Source organism: Coregonus clupeaformis, chromosome 36 (assembly GCF_020615455.1).
Source record: "Coregonus clupeaformis isolate EN_2021a chromosome 36, ASM2061545v1, whole genome shotgun sequence".
Classification (NCBI taxonomy): domain Eukaryota; kingdom Metazoa; phylum Chordata; class Actinopteri; order Salmoniformes; family Salmonidae; genus Coregonus; species Coregonus clupeaformis.
In genome coordinates, this window is record NC_059227.1 from 10,172,846 (window position 1) to 10,198,915 (window position 26,070).

The 26,070-nt window shown below is 37.0% G+C and overlaps 1 protein-coding gene and 3 long non-coding RNA genes across 4 annotated transcripts in view; all 4 read left to right on the top strand.

The window, feature by feature from the left end:
• Window positions 1-1,904: 1,904 nt before the first annotated feature.
• adgrf6 (adhesion G protein-coupled receptor F6) overlaps window positions 1,905-26,070 on the top strand; it is a 52,169-nt gene continuing 28,003 nt past the window's right edge. Inside the window, exons 1-78 of the mRNA XM_045211173.1 lie at window positions 1,905-2,054; window positions 2,152-2,322; window positions 2,412-2,453; window positions 2,582-2,743; window positions 2,841-3,011; window positions 3,271-3,432; window positions 3,530-3,674; window positions 3,790-3,831; window positions 4,479-4,520; window positions 5,168-5,209; window positions 5,857-5,898; window positions 6,320-6,456; window positions 6,716-6,877; window positions 6,975-7,145; window positions 7,405-7,566; window positions 7,664-7,834; window positions 9,894-9,960; window positions 10,353-10,492; window positions 11,033-11,194; window positions 11,292-11,462; window positions 11,722-11,883; window positions 11,981-12,151; window positions 12,411-12,572; window positions 12,670-12,840; window positions 13,100-13,261; window positions 13,359-13,529; window positions 13,789-13,950; window positions 14,048-14,218; window positions 14,478-14,639; window positions 14,737-14,907; window positions 15,177-15,329; window positions 15,427-15,597; window positions 15,687-15,728; window positions 15,857-16,018; window positions 16,116-16,286; window positions 16,376-16,417; window positions 16,546-16,707; window positions 16,805-16,975; window positions 17,065-17,106; window positions 17,235-17,396; window positions 17,494-17,664; window positions 17,754-17,795; window positions 17,924-18,085; window positions 18,183-18,353; window positions 18,443-18,484; window positions 18,613-18,774; window positions 18,872-19,042; window positions 19,132-19,173; window positions 19,302-19,463; window positions 19,561-19,731; window positions 19,821-19,862; window positions 19,991-20,152; window positions 20,250-20,420; window positions 20,510-20,551; window positions 20,680-20,841; window positions 20,939-21,109; window positions 21,199-21,240; window positions 21,369-21,530; window positions 21,628-21,798; window positions 21,888-21,929; window positions 22,058-22,219; window positions 22,317-22,487; window positions 22,577-22,618; window positions 22,747-22,908; window positions 23,006-23,176; window positions 23,266-23,307; window positions 23,436-23,597; window positions 23,695-23,865; window positions 23,955-23,996; window positions 24,125-24,286; window positions 24,384-24,554; window positions 24,644-24,685; window positions 24,814-24,975; window positions 25,073-25,243; window positions 25,333-25,374; window positions 25,503-25,664; window positions 25,762-25,932; window positions 26,022-26,063. Of these exons, the coding sequence (XP_045067108.1) occupies window positions 1,925-2,054; window positions 2,152-2,322; window positions 2,412-2,453; window positions 2,582-2,743; window positions 2,841-3,011; window positions 3,271-3,432; window positions 3,530-3,674; window positions 3,790-3,831; window positions 4,479-4,520; window positions 5,168-5,209; window positions 5,857-5,898; window positions 6,320-6,456; window positions 6,716-6,877; window positions 6,975-7,145; window positions 7,405-7,566; window positions 7,664-7,834; window positions 9,894-9,960; window positions 10,353-10,492; window positions 11,033-11,194; window positions 11,292-11,462; window positions 11,722-11,883; window positions 11,981-12,151; window positions 12,411-12,572; window positions 12,670-12,840; window positions 13,100-13,261; window positions 13,359-13,529; window positions 13,789-13,950; window positions 14,048-14,218; window positions 14,478-14,639; window positions 14,737-14,907; window positions 15,177-15,329; window positions 15,427-15,597; window positions 15,687-15,728; window positions 15,857-16,018; window positions 16,116-16,286; window positions 16,376-16,417; window positions 16,546-16,707; window positions 16,805-16,975; window positions 17,065-17,106; window positions 17,235-17,396; window positions 17,494-17,664; window positions 17,754-17,795; window positions 17,924-18,085; window positions 18,183-18,353; window positions 18,443-18,484; window positions 18,613-18,774; window positions 18,872-19,042; window positions 19,132-19,173; window positions 19,302-19,463; window positions 19,561-19,731; window positions 19,821-19,862; window positions 19,991-20,152; window positions 20,250-20,420; window positions 20,510-20,551; window positions 20,680-20,841; window positions 20,939-21,109; window positions 21,199-21,240; window positions 21,369-21,530; window positions 21,628-21,798; window positions 21,888-21,929; window positions 22,058-22,219; window positions 22,317-22,487; window positions 22,577-22,618; window positions 22,747-22,908; window positions 23,006-23,176; window positions 23,266-23,307; window positions 23,436-23,597; window positions 23,695-23,865; window positions 23,955-23,996; window positions 24,125-24,286; window positions 24,384-24,554; window positions 24,644-24,685; window positions 24,814-24,975; window positions 25,073-25,243; window positions 25,333-25,374; window positions 25,503-25,664; window positions 25,762-25,932; window positions 26,022-26,063 (10,150 nt within the window). The 5' untranslated portion in view covers window positions 1,905-1,924. The remainder of the gene's footprint in view (window positions 2,055-2,151; window positions 2,323-2,411; window positions 2,454-2,581; window positions 2,744-2,840; window positions 3,012-3,270; window positions 3,433-3,529; window positions 3,675-3,789; window positions 3,832-4,478; window positions 4,521-5,167; window positions 5,210-5,856; window positions 5,899-6,319; window positions 6,457-6,715; window positions 6,878-6,974; window positions 7,146-7,404; window positions 7,567-7,663; window positions 7,835-9,893; window positions 9,961-10,352; window positions 10,493-11,032; window positions 11,195-11,291; window positions 11,463-11,721; window positions 11,884-11,980; window positions 12,152-12,410; window positions 12,573-12,669; window positions 12,841-13,099; window positions 13,262-13,358; window positions 13,530-13,788; window positions 13,951-14,047; window positions 14,219-14,477; window positions 14,640-14,736; window positions 14,908-15,176; window positions 15,330-15,426; window positions 15,598-15,686; window positions 15,729-15,856; window positions 16,019-16,115; window positions 16,287-16,375; window positions 16,418-16,545; window positions 16,708-16,804; window positions 16,976-17,064; window positions 17,107-17,234; window positions 17,397-17,493; window positions 17,665-17,753; window positions 17,796-17,923; window positions 18,086-18,182; window positions 18,354-18,442; window positions 18,485-18,612; window positions 18,775-18,871; window positions 19,043-19,131; window positions 19,174-19,301; window positions 19,464-19,560; window positions 19,732-19,820; window positions 19,863-19,990; window positions 20,153-20,249; window positions 20,421-20,509; window positions 20,552-20,679; window positions 20,842-20,938; window positions 21,110-21,198; window positions 21,241-21,368; window positions 21,531-21,627; window positions 21,799-21,887; window positions 21,930-22,057; window positions 22,220-22,316; window positions 22,488-22,576; window positions 22,619-22,746; window positions 22,909-23,005; window positions 23,177-23,265; window positions 23,308-23,435; window positions 23,598-23,694; window positions 23,866-23,954; window positions 23,997-24,124; window positions 24,287-24,383; window positions 24,555-24,643; window positions 24,686-24,813; window positions 24,976-25,072; window positions 25,244-25,332; window positions 25,375-25,502; window positions 25,665-25,761; window positions 25,933-26,021; window positions 26,064-26,070) is intronic.
• On the top strand, window positions 5,690-6,159 carry LOC121552253. The gene is made up of 3 exons (XR_005997178.1): window positions 5,690-5,767; window positions 5,857-5,898; window positions 6,027-6,159. It is a non-coding gene; the product is annotated as an uncharacterized LOC121552253 (long non-coding RNA).
• Window positions 6,425-6,805, top strand: LOC121552139. The gene is made up of 3 exons (XR_006657839.1): window positions 6,425-6,456; window positions 6,546-6,587; window positions 6,716-6,805. It is a non-coding gene; the product is annotated as an uncharacterized LOC121552139 (long non-coding RNA).
• On the top strand, window positions 13,223-13,660 carry LOC123482713. The gene is made up of 3 exons (XR_006657840.1): window positions 13,223-13,261; window positions 13,359-13,529; window positions 13,619-13,660. It is a non-coding gene; the product is annotated as an uncharacterized LOC123482713 (long non-coding RNA).

Consider the following 26,070-nt stretch of genomic DNA (forward strand, 5'->3'; position numbering starts at 1 on the left):
GACATGCTTTATTTTGGAAACGCAGGAATTCATTGAAATTTCAAGCCTTGTTTCACAGGTATTATGTTAACAGTACCTCATGCTGTCCAATGGAAATGTAGGAAATTAAGGTCAATATCATCAACACCTTCAGACAATATTTAGGAACACATGTAACAGAATATGAGAAACTTAGTAACTTGATGATCTCAGTAGGAGTTAGGCGGCCTACTGCTTAGTTCTTGCACCATAACTATCATGTTTCTTTTGAAATCTTTATGGTTTAACTGGAAAGTGTGGAGTCTTGTGATTAGATGATCATACAGTATTTAACACGACTTGAAAACCCAAAAACCTGTCAAACAGCATATTCTAATCGTTGAACATATTCTAAGAAGATATAAACTCTGAAGCAAATCTAAATATGGATACTGACTTTCATTCTCTTGGTAAAGGTATTCAACACAGAGGACAACCCACATCAGCCACATCATGTTAGGGAAAAAAGAGCAGGTGAGTCTAATCAATGGATGACATTTAAATGATCTTGCAAAGCCAATCATCATCCTCTTGAATGACAATTCAAACTACGTCTTAAAAAAGAGCATAGGAACTCTTAATCTAAATGTCACCCATTCCTTTATTGCTATCCTTACAGTATTATCAAATCGATGGAACTACACTATTGATGTTGAAGTGAACGTGTCAGACATCAAAACAATAGTGCAAATTAAGTCAGCTGTCAATTCAACAAGTCTTCCCCTCACTATCAACAACTCCACTGAAATCTATGATGTTGACATCACCACTGGTAATTATACTGTTGGGCGTTACTAGTGTTAGGCATTGCTTTTCTAATGATGTAGGAGAAAAGGAATTGATTGGATGTTCTTTCACATGCACATGCTGTGAAAATAATTTCCATTTCACTCAGTTTGCTTCCCAAATGGTACTGGATTCCAGTGCAGATGTGAGGACCAATATCATTGGTTATATAACAACTGTGTCACATATGGAGCCTGTGATGACATCGCTGGTGATACATGTGGATGTATCAATGCCAATCCAGCTGATGGACAGTACTGCCAGCCATACACAAGTAATTTAAATGTATTTGTTTATAAAATATTTGAATCTGTATTAACATATGAATAAACTTGATTTTCAAATTGCAATTTAATAACACAAATAACTGCTCTGGTTTGACATAACAATGCAAATATATTTTCCATATATTTGATTCAACAGAACCTGTAACTCCTGTTGAGTACTTTGTTGATGTTGAGTTCAATGTCACTGACTTAATAGCCATAAATGACCTGAAGAACCTTCTGAGAAATCTCAGTTTACCCGTCTCACTTAGTAGCATGATCAACATCACTGGTCTCGACATTACTACAGGTAAGAAATATTAAAGTTCTTGTTGAATTCTTTTTTTAATCCTTAGTAAATTATGACTTGTACTGATGTATTGTTTTTCAGTGTGCCACACAAATGGTACTGGATTCCAGTGCCGATGTGAGGACCAGTTCCGTTGGTCATGTGACCAGTGTGTCTCTTATGGGAAATGTGATGACATCACATCTGACACTTGTGGATGTATCAATGCCATTCCTCCAGATGGACAGTATTGCCAGTCAGTTCACCACCAAAGTAAGAACCAACATCCTCACAGATTCGACTTTTGTCAACATTTTCTAATATATGTAACTAACCAATATCCCATTCTCTTCACCTCAAAGACTTTACAGCATGTCCAACGACAACAGCCTCTCCTACAACAGGTAATGTAGTAACGACATATATCTGATGAATTGCATTAAAAACAATAGCATTACTACTGTCTTGTCATCTTGATAGATCTAAATATATTTAAGCATTGCAAATGAATGACTGACATTGTTCGTTTTCAGTTTCAACAGTACTACCAACGCTCTACGAATACATGATTGAAATTGAGCTGAACACCACAGACGTTACAGTGATAGATCAACTGAGAGCCATTCTGAGAAATGCTAGTTACCCTGTTAGAATCAATAATCTGATACAAATCACTGGTATCAACATCTCTACAGGTAATACTCCAATCTGCAAATTATTATTTTTAAATGCTTACAGACCGATTAAGTGTAATTTTGATTGAGATTTCTAAATCTACTCGAATGTCCTCAGTTTGCTACCCAAATGGTACTGGATTCCAGTGCAGATGTGAGGACCAATATCGTTGGTCATGTGACCAGTGTCTCTCTTATGGGAAATGTGATGACATCACATCTGACACGTGTGGATGTATCAATGCCATTCCTAAAGATGGACAGTACTGCCAGTCGGTTCACAAACAAAGTAAGAACCAACATCCTCACAGATTCAACTTTTGTTAACATTTTCTAATATGTGTAACTAACCAATATACTCTTTTCTTCACCTCAAAGACTTTACCGCATGTCCAACAACAACAGCCTCTCCTACAACAGGTAATGTAAGACCAAATATATCTGATAAATTGCATTAAAAACAATAGTATTACTATTGTCTTGTCATCTTGATAGATCTAAATATATTTAATCATTGCAAATGAATGACTGACATTGTTCATTTTCAGTTTCAACAGTACTACCAACGCTCTACGAATACATGATTGAAATTGAGCTGAACACCACAGACGTTACAGTGATAGATCAACTGAGAGCCATTCTGAGAAATGCTAGTTACCCTGTTAGAATCAATAATCTGATACAAATCACTGGTATCAACATCTCTACAGGTAAGACTTCAATGTGCAAATTATTAATTTTAAATGCTTACAGACCGATTAAGTGTAATTTTGATTGAGATTTCTAAATCTACTCGAATGTCCTCAGTTTGCTACCCAAATGGTACTGGATTTCAGTGCAGATGTGAGGACCAATATCGTTGGTCATGTGACCAGTGTGTCTCTTATGGGAAATGTGATGACATCATATCTGACACGTGTGGATGTATCAATGCCATTCCTCCAGATGGACAGTACTGCCAGTCGGTTCACAACCAAAGTAAGAACCAACATCCTCACAGATTTGACTTTTGTTAACATTTTCTGATATGTGTAAGTAACCAATATCCTATTTTCTTCACCTCAAAGACTTTACCGCATGTCCAACAACAACAGCCTCTCCTACAACAGGTAATGTAAGACCAAATATATCTGATGAATTGCATTAAAAACAATACCATTACTATTGTCTTGTCATCTTGATAGATCTAAATATATTTAATCATTGCAAATGAATGACTGACATTGTTCATTTTCAGTTTCAACAGTACCACCAACTCTCTACGAATACATGATTGAAATTGAGCTGAACACCACAGACGTTACAGTGATAGATCAACTGAGCGCCATACTGAGAAATGCTAGTTACCCTGTCAGAATCAATAATCTGATACAAATCACTGGTATCAACATCTCTACAGGTAATACTCCAATCTGCAAATTATTATTTTTAAATGCTTACAGACCGATTAAGTGTAATTTTGATTGAGATTTCTAAATCTACTCGAATGTCCTCAGTTTGCTACCCAAATGGTACTGGATTCCAGTGCAGATGTGAGGACCAATATCGTTGGTCATGTGACCAGTGTCTCTCTTATGGGAAATGTGATGACATCACATCTGACACGTGTGGATGTATCAATGCCATTCCTAAAGATGGACAGTACTGCCAGTCGGTTCACAAACAAAGTAAGAACCAACATCCTCACAGATTCAACTTTTGTTAACATTTTCTAATATGTGTAACTAACCAATATACTCTTTTCTTCACCTCAAAGACTTTACCGCATGTCCAACAACAACAGCCTCTCCTACAACAGGTAATGTAAGACCAAATATATCTGATAAATTGCATTAAAAACAATAGTATTACTATTGTCTTGTCATCTTGATAGATCTAAATATATTTAATCATTGCAAATGAATGACTGACATTGTTCATTTTCAGTTTCAACAGTACTACCAACGCTCTACGAATACATGATTGAAATTGAGCTGAACACCACAGACGTTACAGTGATAGATCAACTGAGAGCCATTCTGAGAAATGCTAGTTACCCTGTTAGAATCAATAATCTGATACAAATCACTGGTATCAACATCTCTACAGGTAAGACTTCAATGTGCAAATTATTAATTTTAAATGCTTACAGACCGATTAAGTGTAATTTTGATTGAGATTTCTAAATCTACTCGAATGTCCTCAGTTTGCTACCCAAATGGTACTGGATTTCAGTGCAGATGTGAGGACCAATATCGTTGGTCATGTGACCAGTGTCTCTCTTATGGGAAATGTGATGACATCACATCTGACACGTGTGGATGTATCAATGCCATTCCTAAAGATGGACAGTACTGCCAGTCGGTTCACAAACAAAGTAAGAACCAACATCCTCACAGATTCAACTTTTGTTAACATTTTCTAATATGTGTAACTAACCAATATACTCTTTTCTTCACCTCAAAGACTTTACCGCATGTCCAACAACAACAGCCTCTCCTACAACAGGTAATGTAAGACCAAATATATCTGATAAATTGCATTAAAAACAATAGTATTACTATTGTCTTGTCATCTTGATAGATCTAAATATATTTAATCATTGCAAATGAATGACTGACATTGTTCATTTTCAGTTTCAACAGTACTACCAACGCTCTACGAATACATGATTGAAATTGAGCTGAACACCACAGACGTTACAGTGATAGATCAACTGAGAGCCATTCTGAGAAATGCTAGTTACCCTGTTAGAATCAATAATCTGATACAAATCACTGGTATCAACATCTCTACAGGTAATACTCCAATCTGCAAATTATTATTTTTAAATGCTTACAGACCGATTAAGTGTAATTTTGATTGAGATTTCTAAATCTACTCGAATGTCCTCAGTTTGCTACCCAAATGGTACTGGATTCCAGTGCAGATGTGAGGACCAATATCGTTGGTCATGTGACCAGTGTCTCTCTTATGGGAAATGTGATGACATCACATCTGACACGTGTGGATGTATCAATGCCATTCCTAAAGATGGACAGTACTGCCAGTCGGTTCACAAACAAAGTAAGAACCAACATCCTCACAGATTCAACTTTTGTTAACATTTTCTAATATGTGTAACTAACCAATATACTCTTTTCTTCACCTCAAAGACTTTACCGCATGTCCAACAACAACAGCCTCTCCTACAACAGGTAATGTAAGACCAAATATATCTGATAAATTGCATTAAAAACAATAGTATTACTATTGTCTTGTCATCTTGATAGATCTAAATATATTTAATCATTGCAAATGAATGACTGACATTGTTCATTTTCAGTTTCAACAGTACTACCAACGCTCTACGAATACATGATTGAAATTGAGCTGAACACCACAGACGTTACAGTGATAGATCAACTGAGAGCCATTCTGAGAAATGCTAGTTACCCTGTTAGAATCAATAATCTGATACAAATCACTGGTATCAACATCTCTACAGGTAAGACTTCAATGTGCAAATTATTAATTTTAAATGCTTACAGACCGATTAAGTGTAATTTTGATTGAGATTTCTAAATCTACTCGAATGTCCTCAGTTTGCTACCCAAATGGTACTGGATTTCAGTGCAGATGTGAGGACCAATATCGTTGGTCATGTGACCAGTGTCTCTCTTATGGGGAATGTGATGACATCACATCTGACACGTGTGGATGTATCAATGCCATTCCTAAAGATGGACAGTACTGCCAGTCGGTTCACAAACAAAGTAAGAACCAACATCCTCACAGATTCAACTTTTGTTAACATTTTCTAATATGTGTAACTAACCAATATACTCTTTTCTTCACCTCAAAGACTTTACCGCATGTCCAACAACAACAGCCTCTCCTACAACAGGTAATGTAAGACCAAATATATCTGATAAATTGCATTAAAAACAATAGTATTACTATTGTCTTGTCATCTTGATAGATCTAAATATATTTAATCATTGCAAATGAATGACTGACATTGTTCATTTTCAGTTTCAACAGTACTACCAACGCTCTACGAATACATGATTGAAATTGAGCTGAACACCACAGACGTTACAGTGATAGATCAACTGAGAGCCATTCTGAGAAATGCTAGTTACCCTGTTAGAATCAATAATCTGATACAAATCACTGGTATCAACATCTCTACAGGTAAGACTTCAATGTGCAAATTATTAATTTTAAATGCTTACAGACCGATTAAGTGTAATTTTGATTGAGATTTCTAAATCTACTCGAATGTCCTCAGTTTGCTACCCAAATGGTACTGGATTTCAGTGCAGATGTGAGGACCAATATCGTTGGTCATGTGACCAGTGTGTCTCTTATGGGAAATGTGATGACATCATATCTGACACGTGTGGATGTATCAATGCCATTCCTCCAGATGGACAGTACTGCCAGTTGGTTCACAACCAAAGTAAGAACCAACATCCTCACAGATTTGACTTTTGTTAACATTTTCTAATATGTGTAACTAACCAATATCCTATTTTCTTCACCTCAAAGACTTTACCGCATGTCCAACAACAACAGCCTCTCCTACAACAGGTAATGTAAGACCAAATATATCTGATGAATTGCATTAAAAACAATACCATTACTATTGTCTTGTCATCTTGATAGATCTAAATATATTTAATCATTGCAAATGAATGACTGACATTGTTCATTTTCAGTTTCAACAGTACCACCAACTCTCTACGAATACATGATTGAAATTGAGCTGAACACCACAGACGTTACAGTGATAGATCAACTGAGCGCCATTCTGAGAAATGCTAGTTACCCTGTCAGAATCAATAATCTGATACAAATCACTGGTATCAACATCTCTACAGGTAAGACTTCAATGTACAAATTATTATTTTTAAATGCTTACAGACCGATGAAGTGTAATTTTGATTGAGATGTCTAAATCTACTCGTATATCCTCAGTTTGCTACCCAAATGGTACTGGATTCCAGTGCAGATGTGAGGACCAATATCGTTGGTCATGTGACCAGTGTGTCTCTTATGGGAAATGTGATGACATCACATCTGACACGTGTGGATGTATCAATGCCATTCCTAAAGATGGACAGTACTGCCAGTCGGTTCACAAACAAAGTAAGAACCAACATCCTCACAGATTTGACTTTTGTTAACATTTTCTGATATGTGTAAGTAACCAATATCCTATTTTCTTCACCTCAAAGACTTTACCGCATGTCCAACAACAACAGCCTCTCCTACAACAGGTAATGTAAGACCAAATATATCTGATGAATTGCATTAAAAACAATACCATTACTATTGTCTTGTCATCTTGATAGATCTAAATATATTTAATCATTGCAAATGAATGACTGACATTGTTCATTTTCAGTTTCAACAGTACCACCAACTCTCTACGAATACATGATTGAAATTGAGCTGAACACCACAGACGTTACAGTGATAGATCAACTGAGCGCCATACTGAGAAATGCTAGTTACCCTGTCAGAATCAATAATCTGATACAAATCACTGGTATCAACATCTCTACAGGTAAGACTTCAATGTACAAATTATTATTTTTAAATGCTTACAGACCGATGAAGTGTAATTTTGATTGAGATGTCTAAATCTACTCGTATATCCTCAGTTTGCTACCCAAATGGTACTGGATTCCAGTGCAGATGTGAGGACCAATATCGTTGGTCATGTGACCAGTGTGTCTCTTATGGGAAATGTGATGACATCACATATGACACGTGTGGATGTATCAATGCCATTCCTCCAGATGGACAGTACTGCCAGTCGGTTCACAACCAAAGTAAGAACCAACATCCTCACAGATTCGACTTTTGTTAACATTTTCTAATATGTTTAACAAACCAATATCCTATTTTCTTCACCTCAAAGACTTTACCGCATGTCCAACAACAACAGCCTCTCCTACAACAGGTAATGTAATACCAAATATATCTGATGAATTGCATTAAAATCAATACTGTCAAGTCCTCCTCTTGTTCACCATCCAAAGGACACAGGGACAACTCAAATTTCTGACTCAATATTTTTTATTTTTTGTTTGCTTTCAGTTGATTGGTCTGTCCAGTAAATTAGCCAGTAAATTAGCCAGTAAATTAGCCAGTAAATTAGGTTGTAAACCTTTAAAAACAACAAAAAGTTACCATTTTAATTAAACATTTTAATTAACTTAAATTACTTTAAACAATTAAATAAACATTCTAAATAACTTAAATGAATTAACCATTTACCATTGGCGTCTTTGGACTGAACCTTTGAGTGAACTTGGAGTCTTCTCTCTGAAGTTTGTTCTTCTGAATGACTGAGCCCCTCCATGCCTTCACAGGTGCTCCAAATCAGTGAAATTGACTGATCAGGTGACAAGCAGCCGGTTTGCTGCTGCTGGTGCACTCTGGGAATTGTAGTTCTTTGACTCACTCCTGAGATTCAGCTCAACACCTCCCACTTGAGCTCCTGGTTTTTTCAAATCCAGAGAGGTCACACAAGCCCTTCACTCCTCTGTTTGTTCTTCAATGGGAAGTAGAATGACAAGGCGTCTGACATCTCTATGAAGAATTGAGGCTGGGATTTTGGTTTGAAGCCTCTTCGTTCTTTCACCGTTTGCTCTTGTGGGCCCTTTTTTGCTGTATGACTTTGTGATGTGAACAGGATAGCCTGGAAAAGTCTTCACCAGCACATCTCTTACGATGCCTTTGCTGTCAGCATTGACAACGACCACTCTAGCCAGCTTGTACTGTCCTCTTAGGGCATTTTGGTCAGCCAACCAGACCACATCTCCAACAGCAACATTTCACATTCCTTTTGGGCAGAGGAAAAAATGGTGGTCTGGGGCACCACCTTCCCTTTTACAGTCTTTGTTTCTGCATAGGAAAGTGTCTCTGCAGTATCCATCTTCATCATGGCATCCAATACATTTTCTGCATGCTCCCAGCTTTCTCAATACAGTTTTCTTTTCAGGTAGCTTAAGTCTTTTGAACTTTCTACAGAAGAAGATTTTGTTGTTGTGCCCACTATCACCACATACACCACATACCTCATCAAGCTCTTCTTTCTTTGTGGTTTTTGTTGAGGCAATCTTTCTGTCATACTTCTTGTCCAAACGATCTGATTTTTTTTACCTTCTCCACAGTTCTGAGCTGTTCGAGTCTCTCTAGTATTTCTTCTTGACTTTTCAGGAACTTCAAGAGCATGACAAAGTGGTTGTCTGATGTGACATTGTTTCTGGGTTCAACCATGAACATCACCCAGTCTCTTTTAATGAAGTCAGGCAACTTGCTTTCAATGGATCTAATTACCAGTGGGTTATTTATGGCTCCAGAGTTTCCTAACTCTGTGAGATCTGCTAGAGCCTTCCCCACTGACTGTATGAGATTTTCTTGGTTGGGTCCCTTTCACATGCGGCATCTTCTCCAGCTCTTCCAGGATTTCCACTATGATGGTTGACTTGTTGCCATACCTGTTCTCCAGGACTCTGAACATGTCATCGGCAGTGGTGTAGGTTGAAAGTCTGAGGTCTTTTGAGATTTTGTCATCCACACTCTCCAGGAGTTGAATTTTCTTAACTTCAGTCGATCCGGATGGCTCTCCCTGCTTTTGTAGCCTTTCCCAGTCTTTCCTCCATCTGTGATATTCTCTCTTGATTCCATTGAAGATAGGTAGAGAGATTGGCTTGATTCTCACTATTGGTGTGGATGTTGCCGGTTGGGGTAGTAGTTTCCCTCCTGTGCCTTGCTCATTGATCGTCCGTGCAGTGGCAAATGCAGGTCTCCTTAACTCAAGCCTGTAGTAGAATACTCTTATGTCCTTGACTCTTCCATCTAATTTGTCCTTTAATCCTACAGGGATCCATCGCTCCCATGTTGACATTGCTGAGATGGCCTCTTTTATTCTCTTGTCCAAGAGGGCGAGGTGCACTTCATAGCCCTCTAAATTGGCACTTTCCACAGGTACATCAGCCGCTTTATCATTGGCATTTTCTGCTTCCAGGATTGCCACAAGAAGTTCACTCCTTCCATACCTCGACCACAGGTTTGTTTGAACAATGTCTCTTATCTCCGCCAACTTTGTTTCACCTTCATTTACAGATCTATCAATGTCAGCCTCTTGCTGTTCATTAAGACCTGGTCCCTTATCCTCAGTCATGTCAGCCTCCAGTCCAATCCTGTAGTCATCGTTGGCATCAAGCATCTTTCTGAAACAATATGAAAGCTTAGCGAATTCCTCCTTTAACTCCACTTGAAGCATGCTGCTTGCTCCTTTTGAAATGAAGTTGGCTTGTCTGGTGAAGCTGCTTTTTGCAGTGGTCCTCTCCTTTTTGAGCTGCTGGACCGACTTCCCCAGGACATCTTCCGCCATCTTGACTTCCTCTGCGTCAACAGCTTATTTCTGGATCTGAAGCCGTTTATCCTCAGGGCCAGGCCGCTCCGCGTGGTTTACAACTGTCAAGTCCTCCTCTTGTTCACCATCCAAAGGACACAGGGACAACTCAAATTACTGACTCAATCTTTTTTATTTTTTGTTTGCTTTCAGTTGATTGGTCTGTCCAGTAAATTAGCCAGTAAATTAGGTTGTAAACCTTTAAAGACAGAACAAAATGTAACCATTTTAATTAAACATTTTAATTAACTTAAATTACTTTAAACATTTAAATAAACATTCTAAATAACTTAAATGAATTAACCATTTACCATTGGCGTCTTTAGACTGAACCTTTGAGTGAACTTGGAGTCTTCTCTCTGAAGTTTGTTCTTCTGAATGACTGAGCCCCTCCATGCCTTCACAGGTGCTCCAAATCAGTGAAAATGACTGATCAGGTGACAAGCAGCCGGTTTGCTGCTGCTGGTGCACTCTGGGAAGTGCAGTTCTTTGACTCACTCCTGAGATTCAGCTCAACAAATACCATTACTATTGTCTTGTCATCTTGATAGATCTAAATATATTTAATCATTGCAAATGAATGACTGACATTGTTCATTTTCAGTTTCAACAGTACCACCAACTCTCTACGAATACATGATTGAAATTGAGCTGAGCACCACAGACGTTACAGTGATAGATCAACTGAGAGCCATTCTGAGAAATGCTAGTTACCCTGTCAGAATCAATAATCTGATACAAATCACTGGTATCAACATCTCTACAGGTAAGACTTCAATGTACAAATTATTATTTTTAAATGCTTACAGACCAATTAAGTGTAATTTTGATTGAGATTTCTAAATCTACTCGTATGTCCTCAGTTTGCTACCCAAATGGTACTGGATTCCAGTGCAGATGTGAGGACCAATATCGTTGGTCATGTGACCAGTGTGTCTCTTATGGGAAATGTGATGACATCACATCTGACACGTGTGGATGTATCAATGCAATTCCTCCAGATGGACAGTACTGCCAGTTGGTTCACAACCAAAGTAAGAACCAACATCCTCACAGATTTGACTTTTGTTAACATTTTCTGATATATGTAACTAACCAATATCCTATTTTCTTCACCTCAAAGACTTTACCGCATGTCCAACAACAACAGCCTCTCCTACAACAGGTAATGTAAGACCAAATATATCTGATGAATTGCATTAAAAACAATACCATTACTATTGTCTTGTCATCTTGATAGATTTAAATATATTTAATCATTGCAAATGAATAACTGACATTGTTCATTTTCAGTTTCAACAGTACCACCAACTCTCTACGAATACATGATTGAAATTAAGCTGAACACCACAGACATTACAGTGATAGATCAACTGAGAGCCATACTGAGAAATGCTAGTTACCCTGTCAGAATCAATAATCTGATACAAATCACTGGTATCAACATCTCTACAGGTAAGACTTCATTGTGCAAATTATTATTTTTAAATGCTTACAGACCGATTAAGTGTAATTTTGATTGAGATTTCTAAATCTACTCGAATGTCCTCAGTTTGCTACCCAAATGGTACTGGATTCCAGTGCAGATGTGAGGACCAATATCGTTGGTCATGTGACCAGTGTGTCTCTTATGGGAAATGTGATGACATCACATCTGACACGTGTGGATGTATCAATGCCATTCCTCCAGATGGACAGTACTGCCAGTCGGTTCACAACCAAAGTAAGAACCAACATCCTCACAGATTTGACTTTTGTTAACATTTTCTGATATATGTAACTAACCAATATCCTATTTTCTTCACCTCAAAGACTTTACCGCATGTCCAACAACAACAGCCTCTCCTACAACAGGTAATGTAAGACCAAATATATCTGATGAATTGCATTAAAAACAATACCATTACTATTGTCTTGTCATCTTGATAGATTTAAATATATTTAATCATTGCAAATGAATAACTGACATTGTTCATTTTCAGTTTCAACAGTACCACCAACTCTCTACGAATACATGATTGAAATTAAGCTGAACACCACAGACATTACAGTGATAGATCAACTGAGAGCCATACTGAGAAATGCTAGTTACCCTGTCAGAATCAATAATCTGATACAAATCACTGGTATCAACATCTCTACAGGTAAGACTTCAATGTACAAATTATTATTTTTAAATGCTTACAGACCAATTAAGTGTAATTTTGATTGAGATTTCTAAATCTACTCGTATGTCCTCAGTTTGCTACCCAAATGGTACTGGATTCCAGTGCAGATGTGAGGACCAATATCGTTGGTCATGTGACCAGTGTGTCTCTTATGGGAAATGTGATGACATCACATCTGACACGTGTGGATGTATCAATGCCATTCCTCCAGATGGACAGTACTGCCAGTCGGTTCACAACCAAAGTAAGAACCAACATCCTCACAGATTTGACTTTTGTTAACATTTTCTGATATATGTAACTAACCAATATCCTATTTTCTTCACCTCAAAGACTTTACCGCATGTCCAACAACAACAGCCTCTCCTACAACAGGTAATGTAAGACCAAATATATCTGATGAATTGCATTAAAAACAATACCATTACTATTGTCTTGTCATCTTGATAGATCTAAATATATTTAATCATTGCAAATGAATAACTGACATTGTTCATTTTCAGTTTCAACAGTACCACCAACTCTCTACGAATACATGATTGAAATTAAGCTGAACACCACAGACATTACAGTGATAGATCAACTGAGAGCCATACTGAGAAATAATAGTTACCCTGTCAGAATCGATAATCTGATACAAATCACTGGTATCAACATCTCTACAGGTAAGACTTCAATGTACAAATTATTATTTTTAAATGCTTACAGACCAATTAAGTGTAATTTTGATTGAGATTTCTAAATCTACTCGTATGTCCTCAGTTTGCTACCCAAATGGTACTGGATTCCAGTGCAGATGTGAGGACCAATATCGTTGGTCATGTGACCAATGTGTCTCTTATGGGAAATGTGATGACATCACATCTGACACGTGTGGATGTATCAATGCAATTCCTCCAGATGGACAGTACTGCCAGTTGGTTCACAACCAAAGTAAGAACCAACATCCTCACAGATTTGACTTTTGTTAACATTTTCTGATATATATAACTAACCAATATCCTATTTTCTTCACCTCAAAGACTTTACCGCATGTCCAACAACAACAGCCTCTCCTACAACAGGTAATGTAAGATCAAATATATCTGATGAATTGCATTAAAAACAATACCATTACTATTGTCTTGTCATCTTGATAGATCTAAATATATTTAATCATTGCAAATGAATAACTGACATTGTTCGTTTTCAGTTTCAACATTACCACCAACTCTCTACGAATACATTATTGAAATTAAGCTGAACACCACAGACATTACAGTGATAGATCAACTGAGAGCCATACTGAGAAATAATAGTTACCCTGTCAGAATCGATAATCTGATACAAATCACTGGTATCAACATCTCTACAGGTAAGACTTCAATGTACAAATTATTATTTTTAAATGCTTACAGACCAATTAAGTGTAATTTTGATTGAGATTTCTAAATCTACTCGTATGTCCTCAGTTTGCTACCCAAATGGTACTGGATTCCAGTGCAGATGTGAGGACCAATATCGTTGGTCATGTGACCAATGTGTCTCTTATGGGAAATGTGATGACATCACATCTGACACGTGTGGATGTATCAATGCCATTCCTCCAGATGGACAGTACTGCCAGTCGGTTCACAACCAAAGTAAGAACCAACATCCTCACAGATTTGACTTTTGTTAACATTTTCTGATATATATAACTAACCAATATCCTATTTTCTTCACCTCAAAGACTTTACCGCATGTCCAACAACAACAGCCTCTCCTACAACAGGTAATGTAAGATCAAATATATCTGATGAATTGCATTAAAAACAATACCATTACTATTGTCTTGTCATCTTGATAGATCTAAATATATTTAATCATTGCAAATGAATAACTGACATTGTTCATTTTCAGTTTCAACAGTACCACCAACTCTCTACGAATACATGATTGAAATTAAGCTGAACACCACAGACATTACAGTGATAGATCAACTGAGAGCCATACTGAGAAATAATAGTTACCCTGTCAGAATCGATAATCTGATACAAATCACTGGTATCAACATCTCTACAGGTAAGACTTCAATGTACAAATTATTATTTTTAAATGCTTACAGACCGATGAAGTGTAATTTTGATTGAGATTTCTAAATCTACTCATATGTCCTCAGTTTGCTACCCAAATGGTACTGGATTCCAGTGCAGATGTGAGGACCAATATCGTTGGTCATGTGACCAGTGTGTCTCTTATGGGAAATGTGATGACATCACATCTGACACGTGTGGATGTATCAATGCCATTCCTCCAGATGGACAGTACTGCCAGTCGGTTCACAACCAAAGTAAGAACCAACATCCTCACAGATTTGACTTTTGTTAACATTTTCTGATATATGTAACTAACCAATATCCTCTTTTCTTCACCTCAAAGACTTTACCGCATGTCCAACAACAACAGCCTCTCCTACAACAGGTAATGTAATACCAAATATATCTGATGAATTGCATTAAAAACAATACCATTACTATTGTCTTGTCATCTTGATAGATCTAAATATATTTAATCATTGCAAATGAATGACTGACATTTTTCAGTTTTCAGTTTCAACAGTACCACCAACTCTCTACGAATACATGATTGAAATTGAGCTGAGCACCACAGACGTTACAGTGATAGGTCAACTGAGAGCCATTCTGAGAAATGCTAGTTACCCTGTCAGAATCAATAATCTGATACAAATCACTGGTATCAACATCTCTACAGGTAAGACTTCAATGTGCAAATTATTATTTTTAAATGCTTACAGACCGATTAAGTGTAATTTTGATTGACATTTCTAAATCTACTCGAATGTCCTCAGTTTGCTACCCAAATGGTACTGGATTCCAGTGCAGATGCGAGGACCAATATCGTTGGTCATGTGACCAGTGTGTCTCTTATGGGAAATGTGATGACATCACATCTGACACGTGTGGATGTATCAATGCAATTCCTCCAGATGGACAGTACTGCCAGTCGGTTCACAACCAAAGTAAGAACCAACATCCTCACAGATTTGACTTTTGTTAACATTTTCTGATATATGTAACTAACCAATATCCTCTTTTCTTCACCTCAAAGACTTTACCGCATGTCCAACAACAACAGCCTCTCCTACAACAGGTAATGTAAGATCAAATATATCTGATGAATTGCATTAAAAACAATACCATTACTATTGTCTTGTCATCTTGATAGATCTAAATATATTTAATCATTGCAAATGAATAACTGACATTGTTCATTTTCAGTTTCAACAGTACCACCAACTCTCTACGAATACATGATTGAAATTGAGCTGAACACCACAGACGTTACAGTGATAGATCAACTGAGAGCCATACTGAGAAATGCTAGTTACCCTGTCAGAATCAATAATCTGATACAAATCACTGGTATCAACATCTCTACAGGTAAGACTTCAATGTGCAAATTATTATTTTTAAATGCTTACAGACCGATTAAGTGTACATTTGATTGAGATTTCTAAATCTACTCGTATGTCCTCAGTTTGCTACCCAAATGGTACTGGATTCCAGTGCAGATGCGAGGACCAATATCGTTGGTCATGTGACCAGTGTGTCTCTTATGGGAAATGTGATGACATCACATCTGACACGTGTGGATGTATCAATGCAATTCCTCCAGATGGACAGTACTGCCAGTCGGTTCACAACCAAAGTAAGAAACAACATCCTCACAGATTCGACTTTTGTTAACATTTTCTAATATGTGTAACTAACCAATATCCTCTTTTCTTCACCTCAAAGACTTTACCGCATGTCCAACAACAACAGCCTCTCCTACAACAGGTAATGTAAGACCAAATATATCTGATGAATTGCATTAAAAACAATACCATTACTATTGTCTTGTCATCTTGATAGATCTAAATATATTTAATCATTGCAAATGAATGACTGACATTGTTCATTTTCAGTTTCAACAGTACCACCAACTCTCTACGAATACATGATTGAAATTGAGCTGAACACCACAGACTTTACAGTGATAGATCAACTGAGAGCCATACTGAGAAATGCTAGTTACCCTGTCAGAATCAATAATCTGATACAAATCACTGGTATCAACATCTCTACAGGTAAGACTTCAATGTACAAATTATTATTTTTAAATGCTTACAGACCGATTAAGTGTAATTTTGATTGAGATTTCTAAATCTACTCGTATGTCCTCAGTTTGCTACCCAAATGGTACTGGATTCCAGTGCAGATGCGAGGACCAATATCGTTGGTCATGTGACCAGTGTGTCTCTTATGGGAAATGTGATGACATCACATCTGACACGTGTGGATGTATCAATGCCATTCCTCCAGATGGACAGTACTGCCAGTCGGTTCACAACCAAAGTAAGAAACAACATCCTCACAGATTCGACTTTTGTTAACATTTTCTAATATATGTAACTTACCAATATCCTCTTTTCTTCACCTCAAAGACTTTACCGCATGTCCAACAACAACAGCCTCTCCTACAACAGGTAATGTAATATCAAATATATCTGATGAATTGCATTAAAAACAATAGGATTACTATTGTCTTGTCATCTTGATAGATCTAAATATATTTAATCATTGCAAATGAATGACTGACATTGTTCATTTTCAGTTTCAACCGTACCACCAACTCTCTACGAATACATGATTGAAATTGAGCTGAACACCACAGACTTTACAGTGATAGATCAACTGAGAGCCATACTGAGAAATGCTAGTTACCCTGTCAGAATCAATAATCTGATACAAATCACTGGTATCAACATCTCTACAGGTAAGACTTCAATGTACAAATTATTATTTTTAAATGCTTACAGACCGATTAAGTGTAATTTTGATTGAGATTTCTAAATCTACTCGTATGTCCTCAGTTTGCTACCCAAATGGTACTGGATTCCAGTGCAGATGTGAGGACCAATATCGTTGGTCATGTGACCAGTGTGTCTCTTATGGGAAATGTGATGACATCACATCTGACACGTGTGGATGTATCAATGCCATTCCTCCAGATGGACAGTACTGCCAGTCGGTTCACAACCAAAGTAAGAACCAACATCCTCACAGATTTGACTTTTGTTAACATTTTCTGATATATGTAACTAACCAATATCCTCTTTTCTTCACCTCAAAGACTTTACCGCATGTCCAACAACAACAGCCTCTCCTACAACAGGTAATGTAATACCAAATATATCTGATGAATTGCATTAAAAACAATAGGATTACTATTGTCTTGTCATCTTGATAGATCTAAATATATTTAATCATTGCAAATGAATGACTGACATTGTTCGTTTTCAGTTTCAACAGTACCACCAACTCTCTACGAATACATGATTGAAATTGAGCTGAGCACCACAGACGTTACAGTGATAGATCAACTGAGAGCCATTCTGAGAAATGCTAGTTACCCTGTCAGAATCAATAATCTGATACAAATCACTGGTATCAACATCTCTACAGGTAAGACTTCAATGTGCAAATTATTATTTTTAAATGCTTACAGACCGATTAAGTGTAATTTTGATTGACATTTCTAAATCTACTCGAATGTCCTCAGTTTGCTACCCAAATGGTACTAGATTCCAGTGCAGATGTGAGGACCAATATCGTTGGTCATGTGACCAGTGTGTCTCTTATGGGAAATGTGATGACATCACATCTGACACGTGTGGATGTATCAATGCCATTCCTCCAGATGGACAGTACTGCCAGTCGGTTCACAACCAAAGTAAGAACCAACATCCTCACAGATTTGACTTTTGTTAACATTTTCTGATATATGTAACTAACCAATATTCTATTTTCTTCACCTCAAAGACTTTACCGCATGTCCAACAACAACAGCCTCTCCTACAACAGGTAATGTAAGACCAAATATATCTGATGAATTGCATTAAAAACAATACCATTACTATTGTCTTGTCATCTTGATAGATCTAAATATATTTAATGATTGCAAATGAATGACTGACATTGTTCATTTTCAGTTTCAACCGTACCACCAACTCTCTACGAATACATGATTGAAATTGAGCTGAACACCACAGACGTTACAGTGATAGATCAACTGAGAGCCATACTGAGAAATGCTAGTTACCCTGTCAGAATCAATAATCTGATACAAATCACTGGTATCAACATCTCTACAGGTAAGACTTCAATGTGCAAATTATTATTTTTAAATGCTTACAGACCGATTAAGTGTAATTTTGATTGACATTTCTAAATCTACTCGAATGTCCTCAGTTTGCTACCCAAATGGTACTAGATTCCAGTGCAGATGTGAGGACCAATATCGTTGGTCATGTGACCAGTGTGTCTCTTATGGGAAATGTGATGACATCACATCTGACACGTGTGGATGTATCAATGCAATTCCTCCAGATGGACAGTACTGCCAGTCGGTTCACAACCAAAGTAAGAACCAACATCCTCACAGATTTGACTTTTGTTAACATTTTCTAATATGTGTAACTAACCAATATCCTATTTTCTTCACCTCAAAGACTTTACCGCATGTCCAACAACAACAGCCTCTCCTACAACAGGTAATGTAATACCAAATATATCTGATGAATTGCATTAAAAACAATAGGATTACTATTGTCTTGTCATCTTGATAGATCTAAATATATTTAATCATTGCAAATGAATGACTGACATTGTTCGTTTTCAGTTTCAACAGTACCACCAACTCTCTACGAATACATGATTGAAATTGAGCTGAACACCACAGACTTTACAGTGATAGATCAACTGAGAGCCATACTGAGAAATGCTAGTTACCCTGTCAGAATCAATAATCTGATACAAATCACTGGTATCAACATCTCTACAGGTAAGACTTCAATGTACAAATTATTATTTTTAAATGCTTACAGACCGATGAAGTGTAATTTTGATTGAGATTTCTAAATCTACTCGTATGTCCTCAGTTTGCTACCCAAATGGTACTGGATTCCAGTGCAGATGTGAGGACCAATATCGTTGGTCATGTGACCAGTGTGTCTCTTATGGGAAATGTGATGACATCACATCTGACACGTGTGGATGTATCAATGCCATTCCTCCAGATGGACAGTACTGCCAGTCGGTTCACAACCAAAGTAAGAACCAACATCCTCACAGATTTGACTTTTGTTAACATTTTCTGATATATGTAACTAACCAATATCCTCTTTTCTTCACCTCAAAGACTTTACCGCATGTCCAACAACAACAGCCTCTCCTACAACAGGTAATGTAAAACCAAATATATCTGATGAATTGCATTAAAAACAATACCATTACTATTGTCTTGTCATCTTGATAGATCTAAATATATTTAATCATTGCAAATGAATGACTGACATTGTTCATTTTCAGTTTCAACAGTACCACCAACTCTCTACGAATACATGATTGAAATTGAGCTGAACACCACAGACGTTACAGTGATAGATCAACTGAGAGCCATACTGAGAAATGCTAGTTACCCTGTCAGAATCAATAATCTGATACAAATCACTGGTATCAACATCTCTACAGGTAAGACTTCAATGTGCAAATTATTATTTTTAAATGCTTACAGACCGATTAAGTGTAATTTTGATTGACATTTCTAAATCTACTCGAATGTCCTCAGTTTGCTACCCAAATGGTACTAGATTCCAGTGCAGATGTGAGGACCAATATCGTTGGTCATGTGACCAGTGTGTCTCTTATGGGAAATGTGATGACATCACATCTGACACGTGTGGATGTATCAATGCCATTCCTCCAGATGGACAGTACTGCCAGTCGGTTCACAACCAAAGTAAGAAACAACATCCTCACAGATTCGACTTTTGTTAACATTTTCTAATATGTGTAACTAACCAATGTCCTATTTTCTTCACCTCAAAGACTTTACCGCATGTCCAACAACAACAGCCTCTCCTACAACAGGTAATGTAATACCAAATATATCTGATGAATTGCATTAAAAACAGTAGGATTACTATTGTCTTGTCATCTTGATAGATCTAAATATATTTAATGATTGCAAATGAATGACTGACATTGTTCATTTTCAGTTTCAACCGTACCACCAACTCTCTACGAATACATGATTGAAATTGAGCTGAACACCACAGACATTACAGTGATAGATCAACTGAGAGCCATACTGAGAAATGCTAGTTACCCTGTCAGAATCAATAATCTGATACAAATCACTGGTATCAACATCTCTACAGGTAAGACTTCAATGTGCAAATTATTATTTTTAAATGCTTACAGACCGATTAAGTGTACATTTGATTGAGATTTCTAAATCTACTCGTATGTCCTCAGTTTGCTACCCAAATGGTACTGGATTCCAGTGCAGATGTGAGGACCAATATCGTTGGTCATGTGACCAGTGTGTCTCTTATGGGAAATGTGATGACATCACATCTGACACGTGTGGATGTATCAATGCAATTCCTCCAGATGGACAGTACTGCCAGTCGGTTCACAACCAAAGTAAGAAACAACATCCTCACAGATTCGACTTTTGTTAACATTTTCTAATATGTGTAACTAACCAATATCCTATTTTCTTCACCTCAAAGACTTTACCGCATGTCCAACAACAACAGCCTCTCCTACAACAGGTAATGTAAGACCAAATATATCTGATGAATTGCATTAAAAACAATAGGATTAGTATTGTCTTGTCATCTTGATAGATATAAATTTATTTAATCATTGCAAATGAATGACTGACATTGTTCATTTTCAGTTTCAACAGTACCACCAACTCTCTACGAATACATGATTGAAATTGAGCTGAACACCACAGACTTTACAGTGATAGATCAACTGAGAGCCATACTGAGAAATGCTAGTTACCCTGTCAGAATCAATAATCTGATACAAATCACTGGTATCAACATCTCTACAGGTAAGACTTCAATGTGCAAATTATTATTTTTAAATGCTTACATACCGATTAAGTGTACATTTGATTGAGATTTCTAAATCTACTCGTATGTCCTCAGTTTGCTACCCAAATGGTACTGGATTCCAGTGCAGATGTGAGGACCAATATCGTTGGTCATGTGACCAGTGTGTCTCTTATGGGAAATGTGATGACATCACATCTGACACGTGTGGATGTATCAATGCAATTCCTCCAGATGGACAGTACTGCCAGTCGGTTCACAACCAAAGTAAGAAACAACATCCTCACAGATTTGACTTTTGTTAACATTTTCTGATATATGTAACTAACCAATATCCTCTTTTCTTCACCTCAAAGACTTTACCGCATGTCCAACAACAACAGCCTCTCCTACAACAGGTAATGTAAGACCAAATATATCTGATGAATTGCATTAAAAACAATACCATTACTATTGTCTTGTCATCTTGATAGATCTAAATATATTTAATCATTGCAAATGAATAACTGACATTTTTCATTTTCAGTTTCAACAGTACAACCAACTCTCTACGAATACATGATTGAAATTGAGCTGAACACCACAGACGTTACAGTGATAGATCAACTGAGAGCCATACTGAGAAATGCTAGTTACCCTGTCAGAATCAATAATCTGATACAAATCACTGGTATCAACATCTCTACAGGTAAGACTTCAATGTGCAAATTATTATTTTTAAATGCTTACATACCGATTAAGTGTACATTTGATTGAGATTTCTAAATCTACTCGTATGTCCTCAGTTTGCTACCCAAATGGTACTGGATTCCAGTGCAGATGTGAGGACCAATATCGTTGGTCATGTGACCAGTGTGTCTCTTATGGGAAATGTGATGACATCACATCTGACACGTGTGGATGTATCAATGCCATTCCTCCAGATGGACAGTACTGCCAGTCGGTTCACAACCAAAGTAAGAACCAACATCCTCACAGATTTGACTTTTGTTAACGTTTTCTAATATGTGGAACTAACCAATATCCTCTTTTCTTCACCTCAAAGACTTTACCGCATGTCCAACAACAACAGCCTCTCCTACAACAGGTAATGTAATACCAAATATATCTGATGAATTGCATTAAAAACAATAGGATTACTATTGTATTGTCATCTTGATAGATCTAAATATATTTAATCATTGCAAATGAATGACTGACATTGTTCGTTTTCAGTTTCAACAGTACCACCAACTCTCTACGAATACATGATTGAAATTGAGCTGAGCACCACAGACGTTACAGTGATAGATCAACTGAGAGCCATTCTGAGAAATGCTAGTTACCCTGTCAGAATCAATAATCTGATACAAATCACTGGTATCAACATCTCTACAGGTAAGACTTCAATGTGCAAATTATTATTTTTAAATGCTTACAGACCGATTAAGTGTAATTTTGATTGACATTTCTAAATCTACTCGAATGTCCTCAGTTTGCTACCCAAATGGTACTGGATTCCAGTGCAGATGTGAGGACCAATATCGTTGGTCATGTGACCAGTGTGTCTCTTATGGGAAATGTGATGACATCACATCTGACACGTGTGGATGTATCAATGCCATTCCTCCAGATGGACAGTACTGCCAGTCGGTTCACAACCAAAGTAAGAAACAACATCCTCACAGATTTGACTTTTGTTAACATTTTCTGATATATGTAACTTACCAATGTCCTATTTTCTTCACCTCAAAGACTTTACCGCATGTCCAACAACAACAGCCTCTCCTACAACAGGTAATGTAATACCAAATATATCTGATGAATTGCATTAAAAACAGTAGGATTACTATTGTCTTGTCATCTTGATAGATCTAAATATATTTAATGATTGCAAATGAATGACTGACATTGTTCATTTTCAGTTTCAACCGTACCACCAACTCTCTACGAATACATGATTGAAATTGAGCTGAACACCACAGACGTTACAGTGATAGATCAACTGAGAGCCATACTGAGAAATGCTAGTTACCCTGTCAGAATCAATAATCTGATACAAATCACTGGTATCAACATCTCTACAGGTAAGACTTCAATGTGCAAATTATTATTTTTAAATGCTTACATACCGATTAAGTGTACATTTGATTGAGATTTCTAAATCTACTCGTATGTCCTCAGTTTGCTACCCAAATGGTACTGGATTCCAGTGCAGATGTGAGGACCAATATCGTTGGTCATGTGACCAGTGTGTCTCTTATGGGAAATGTGATGACATCACATCTGACACGTGTGGATGTATCAATGCAATTCCTCCAGATGGACAGTACTGCCAGTCGGTTCACAACCAAAGTAAGAAACAACATCCTCACAGATTCGACTTTTGTTAACATTTTCTAATATGTGTAACTAACCAATATCCTCTTTTCTTCACCTCAAAGACTTTACCGCATGTCCAACAACAACAGCCTCTCCTACAACAGGTAATGTAATACCAAATATATCTGATGAATTGCATTAAAAACAATAGGATTACTATTGTCTTGTCATCTTGATAGATCTAAATATATTTAATCATTGCAAATGAATGACTGACATTGTTCATTTTCAGTTTCAACCGTACCACCAACTCTCTACGAATACATGATTGAAATTGAGCTGAACACCACAGACGTTACAGTGATAGATCAACTGAGAGCCATACTGAGAAATGCTATTTACCCTGTCAGAATCAATAATCTGATACAAATCACTGGTATCAACATCTCTACAGGTAAGACTTCAATGTGCAAATTATTATTTTTAAATGCTTACAGACCGATTAAGTGTACATTTGATTGAGATTTCTAAATCTACTCGTATGTCCTCAGTTTGCTACCCAAATGGTACTGGATTCCAGTGCAGATGTGAGGACCAATATCGTTGGTCATGTGACCAGTGTGTCTCTTATGGGAAATGTGATGACATCACATCTGACACGTGTGGATGTATCAATGCAATTCCTCCAGATGGACAGTACTGCCAGTCGGTTCACAACCAAAGTAAGAAACAACATCCTCACAGATTCGACTTTTGTTAACATTTTCTAATATGTGTAACTAACCAATATCCTCTTTTCTTCACCTCAAAGACTTTACCGCATGTCCAACAACAACAGCCTCTCCTACAACAGGTAATGTAATACCAAATATATCTGATGAATTGCATTAAAAACAATAGGATTACTATTGTCTTGTCATCTTGATAGATCTAAATATATTTAATCATTGCAAATGAATGACTGACATTGTTCGTTTTCAGTTTCAACAGTACCACCTACTCTCTACGAATACATGATTGAAATTGAGCTGAGCACCACAGACGTTACAGTGATAGATCAACTGAGAGCCATTCTGAGAAATGCTAGTTACCCTGTCAGAATCAATAATCTGATACAAATCACTGGTATCAACATCTCTACAGGTAAGACTTCAATGTGCAAATTATTATTTTTAAATGCTTACATACCGATTAAGTGTACATTTGATTGAGATTTCTAAATCTACTCGTATGTCCTCAGTTTGCTACCCAAATGGTACTGGATTCCAGTGCAGATGTGAGGACCAATATCGTTGGTCATGTGACCAGTGTGTCTCTTATGGGAAATGTGATGACATCACATCTGACACGTGTGGATGTATCAATGCCATTCCTCCAGATGGACAGTACTGCCAGTCGGTTCACAACCAAAGTAAGAAACAACATCCTCACAGATTCGACTTTTGTTAACATTTTCTAATATGTGTAACTAACCAATATCCTCTTTTCTTCACCTCAAAGACTTTACCGCATGTCCAACAACAACAGCCTCTCTTACAACAGGTAATGTAATACCAAATATATCTGATGAATTGCATTAAAAACAATAGGATTACTATTGTCTTGTCATCTTGATAGATCTAAATATATTTAATCATTGCAAATGAATGACTGACATTGTTCATTTTCAGTTTCAACAGTACCACCAACTCTCTACGAATACATGATTGAAATTGAGCTGAACACCACAGACGTTACAGTGATAGATCAACTGAGAGCCATACTGAGAAATGCTAGTTACCCTGTCAGAATCAATAATCTGATACAAATCACTGGTATCAACATCTCTACAGGTAAGACTTCAATGTGCAAATTATTATTTTTAAATGCTTACATACCGATTAAGTGTACATTTGATTGAGATTTCTAAATCTACTCGTATGTCCTCAGTTTGCTACCCAAATGGTACTGGATTCCAGTGCAGATGTGAGGACCAATATCGTTGGTCATGTGACCAGTGTGTCTCTTATGGGAAATGTGATGACATCACATCTGACACGTGTGGATGTATCAATGCAATTCCTCCAGATGGACAGTACTGCCAGTCGGTTCACAACCAAAGTAAGAACCAACATCCTCACAGATTTGACTTTTGTTAACATTTTCTGATATATGTAACTAACCAATATCCCATTTTCTTCACCTCAAAGACTTTACCGCATGTCCAACAACAACAGCCTCTCCTACAACAGGTAATGT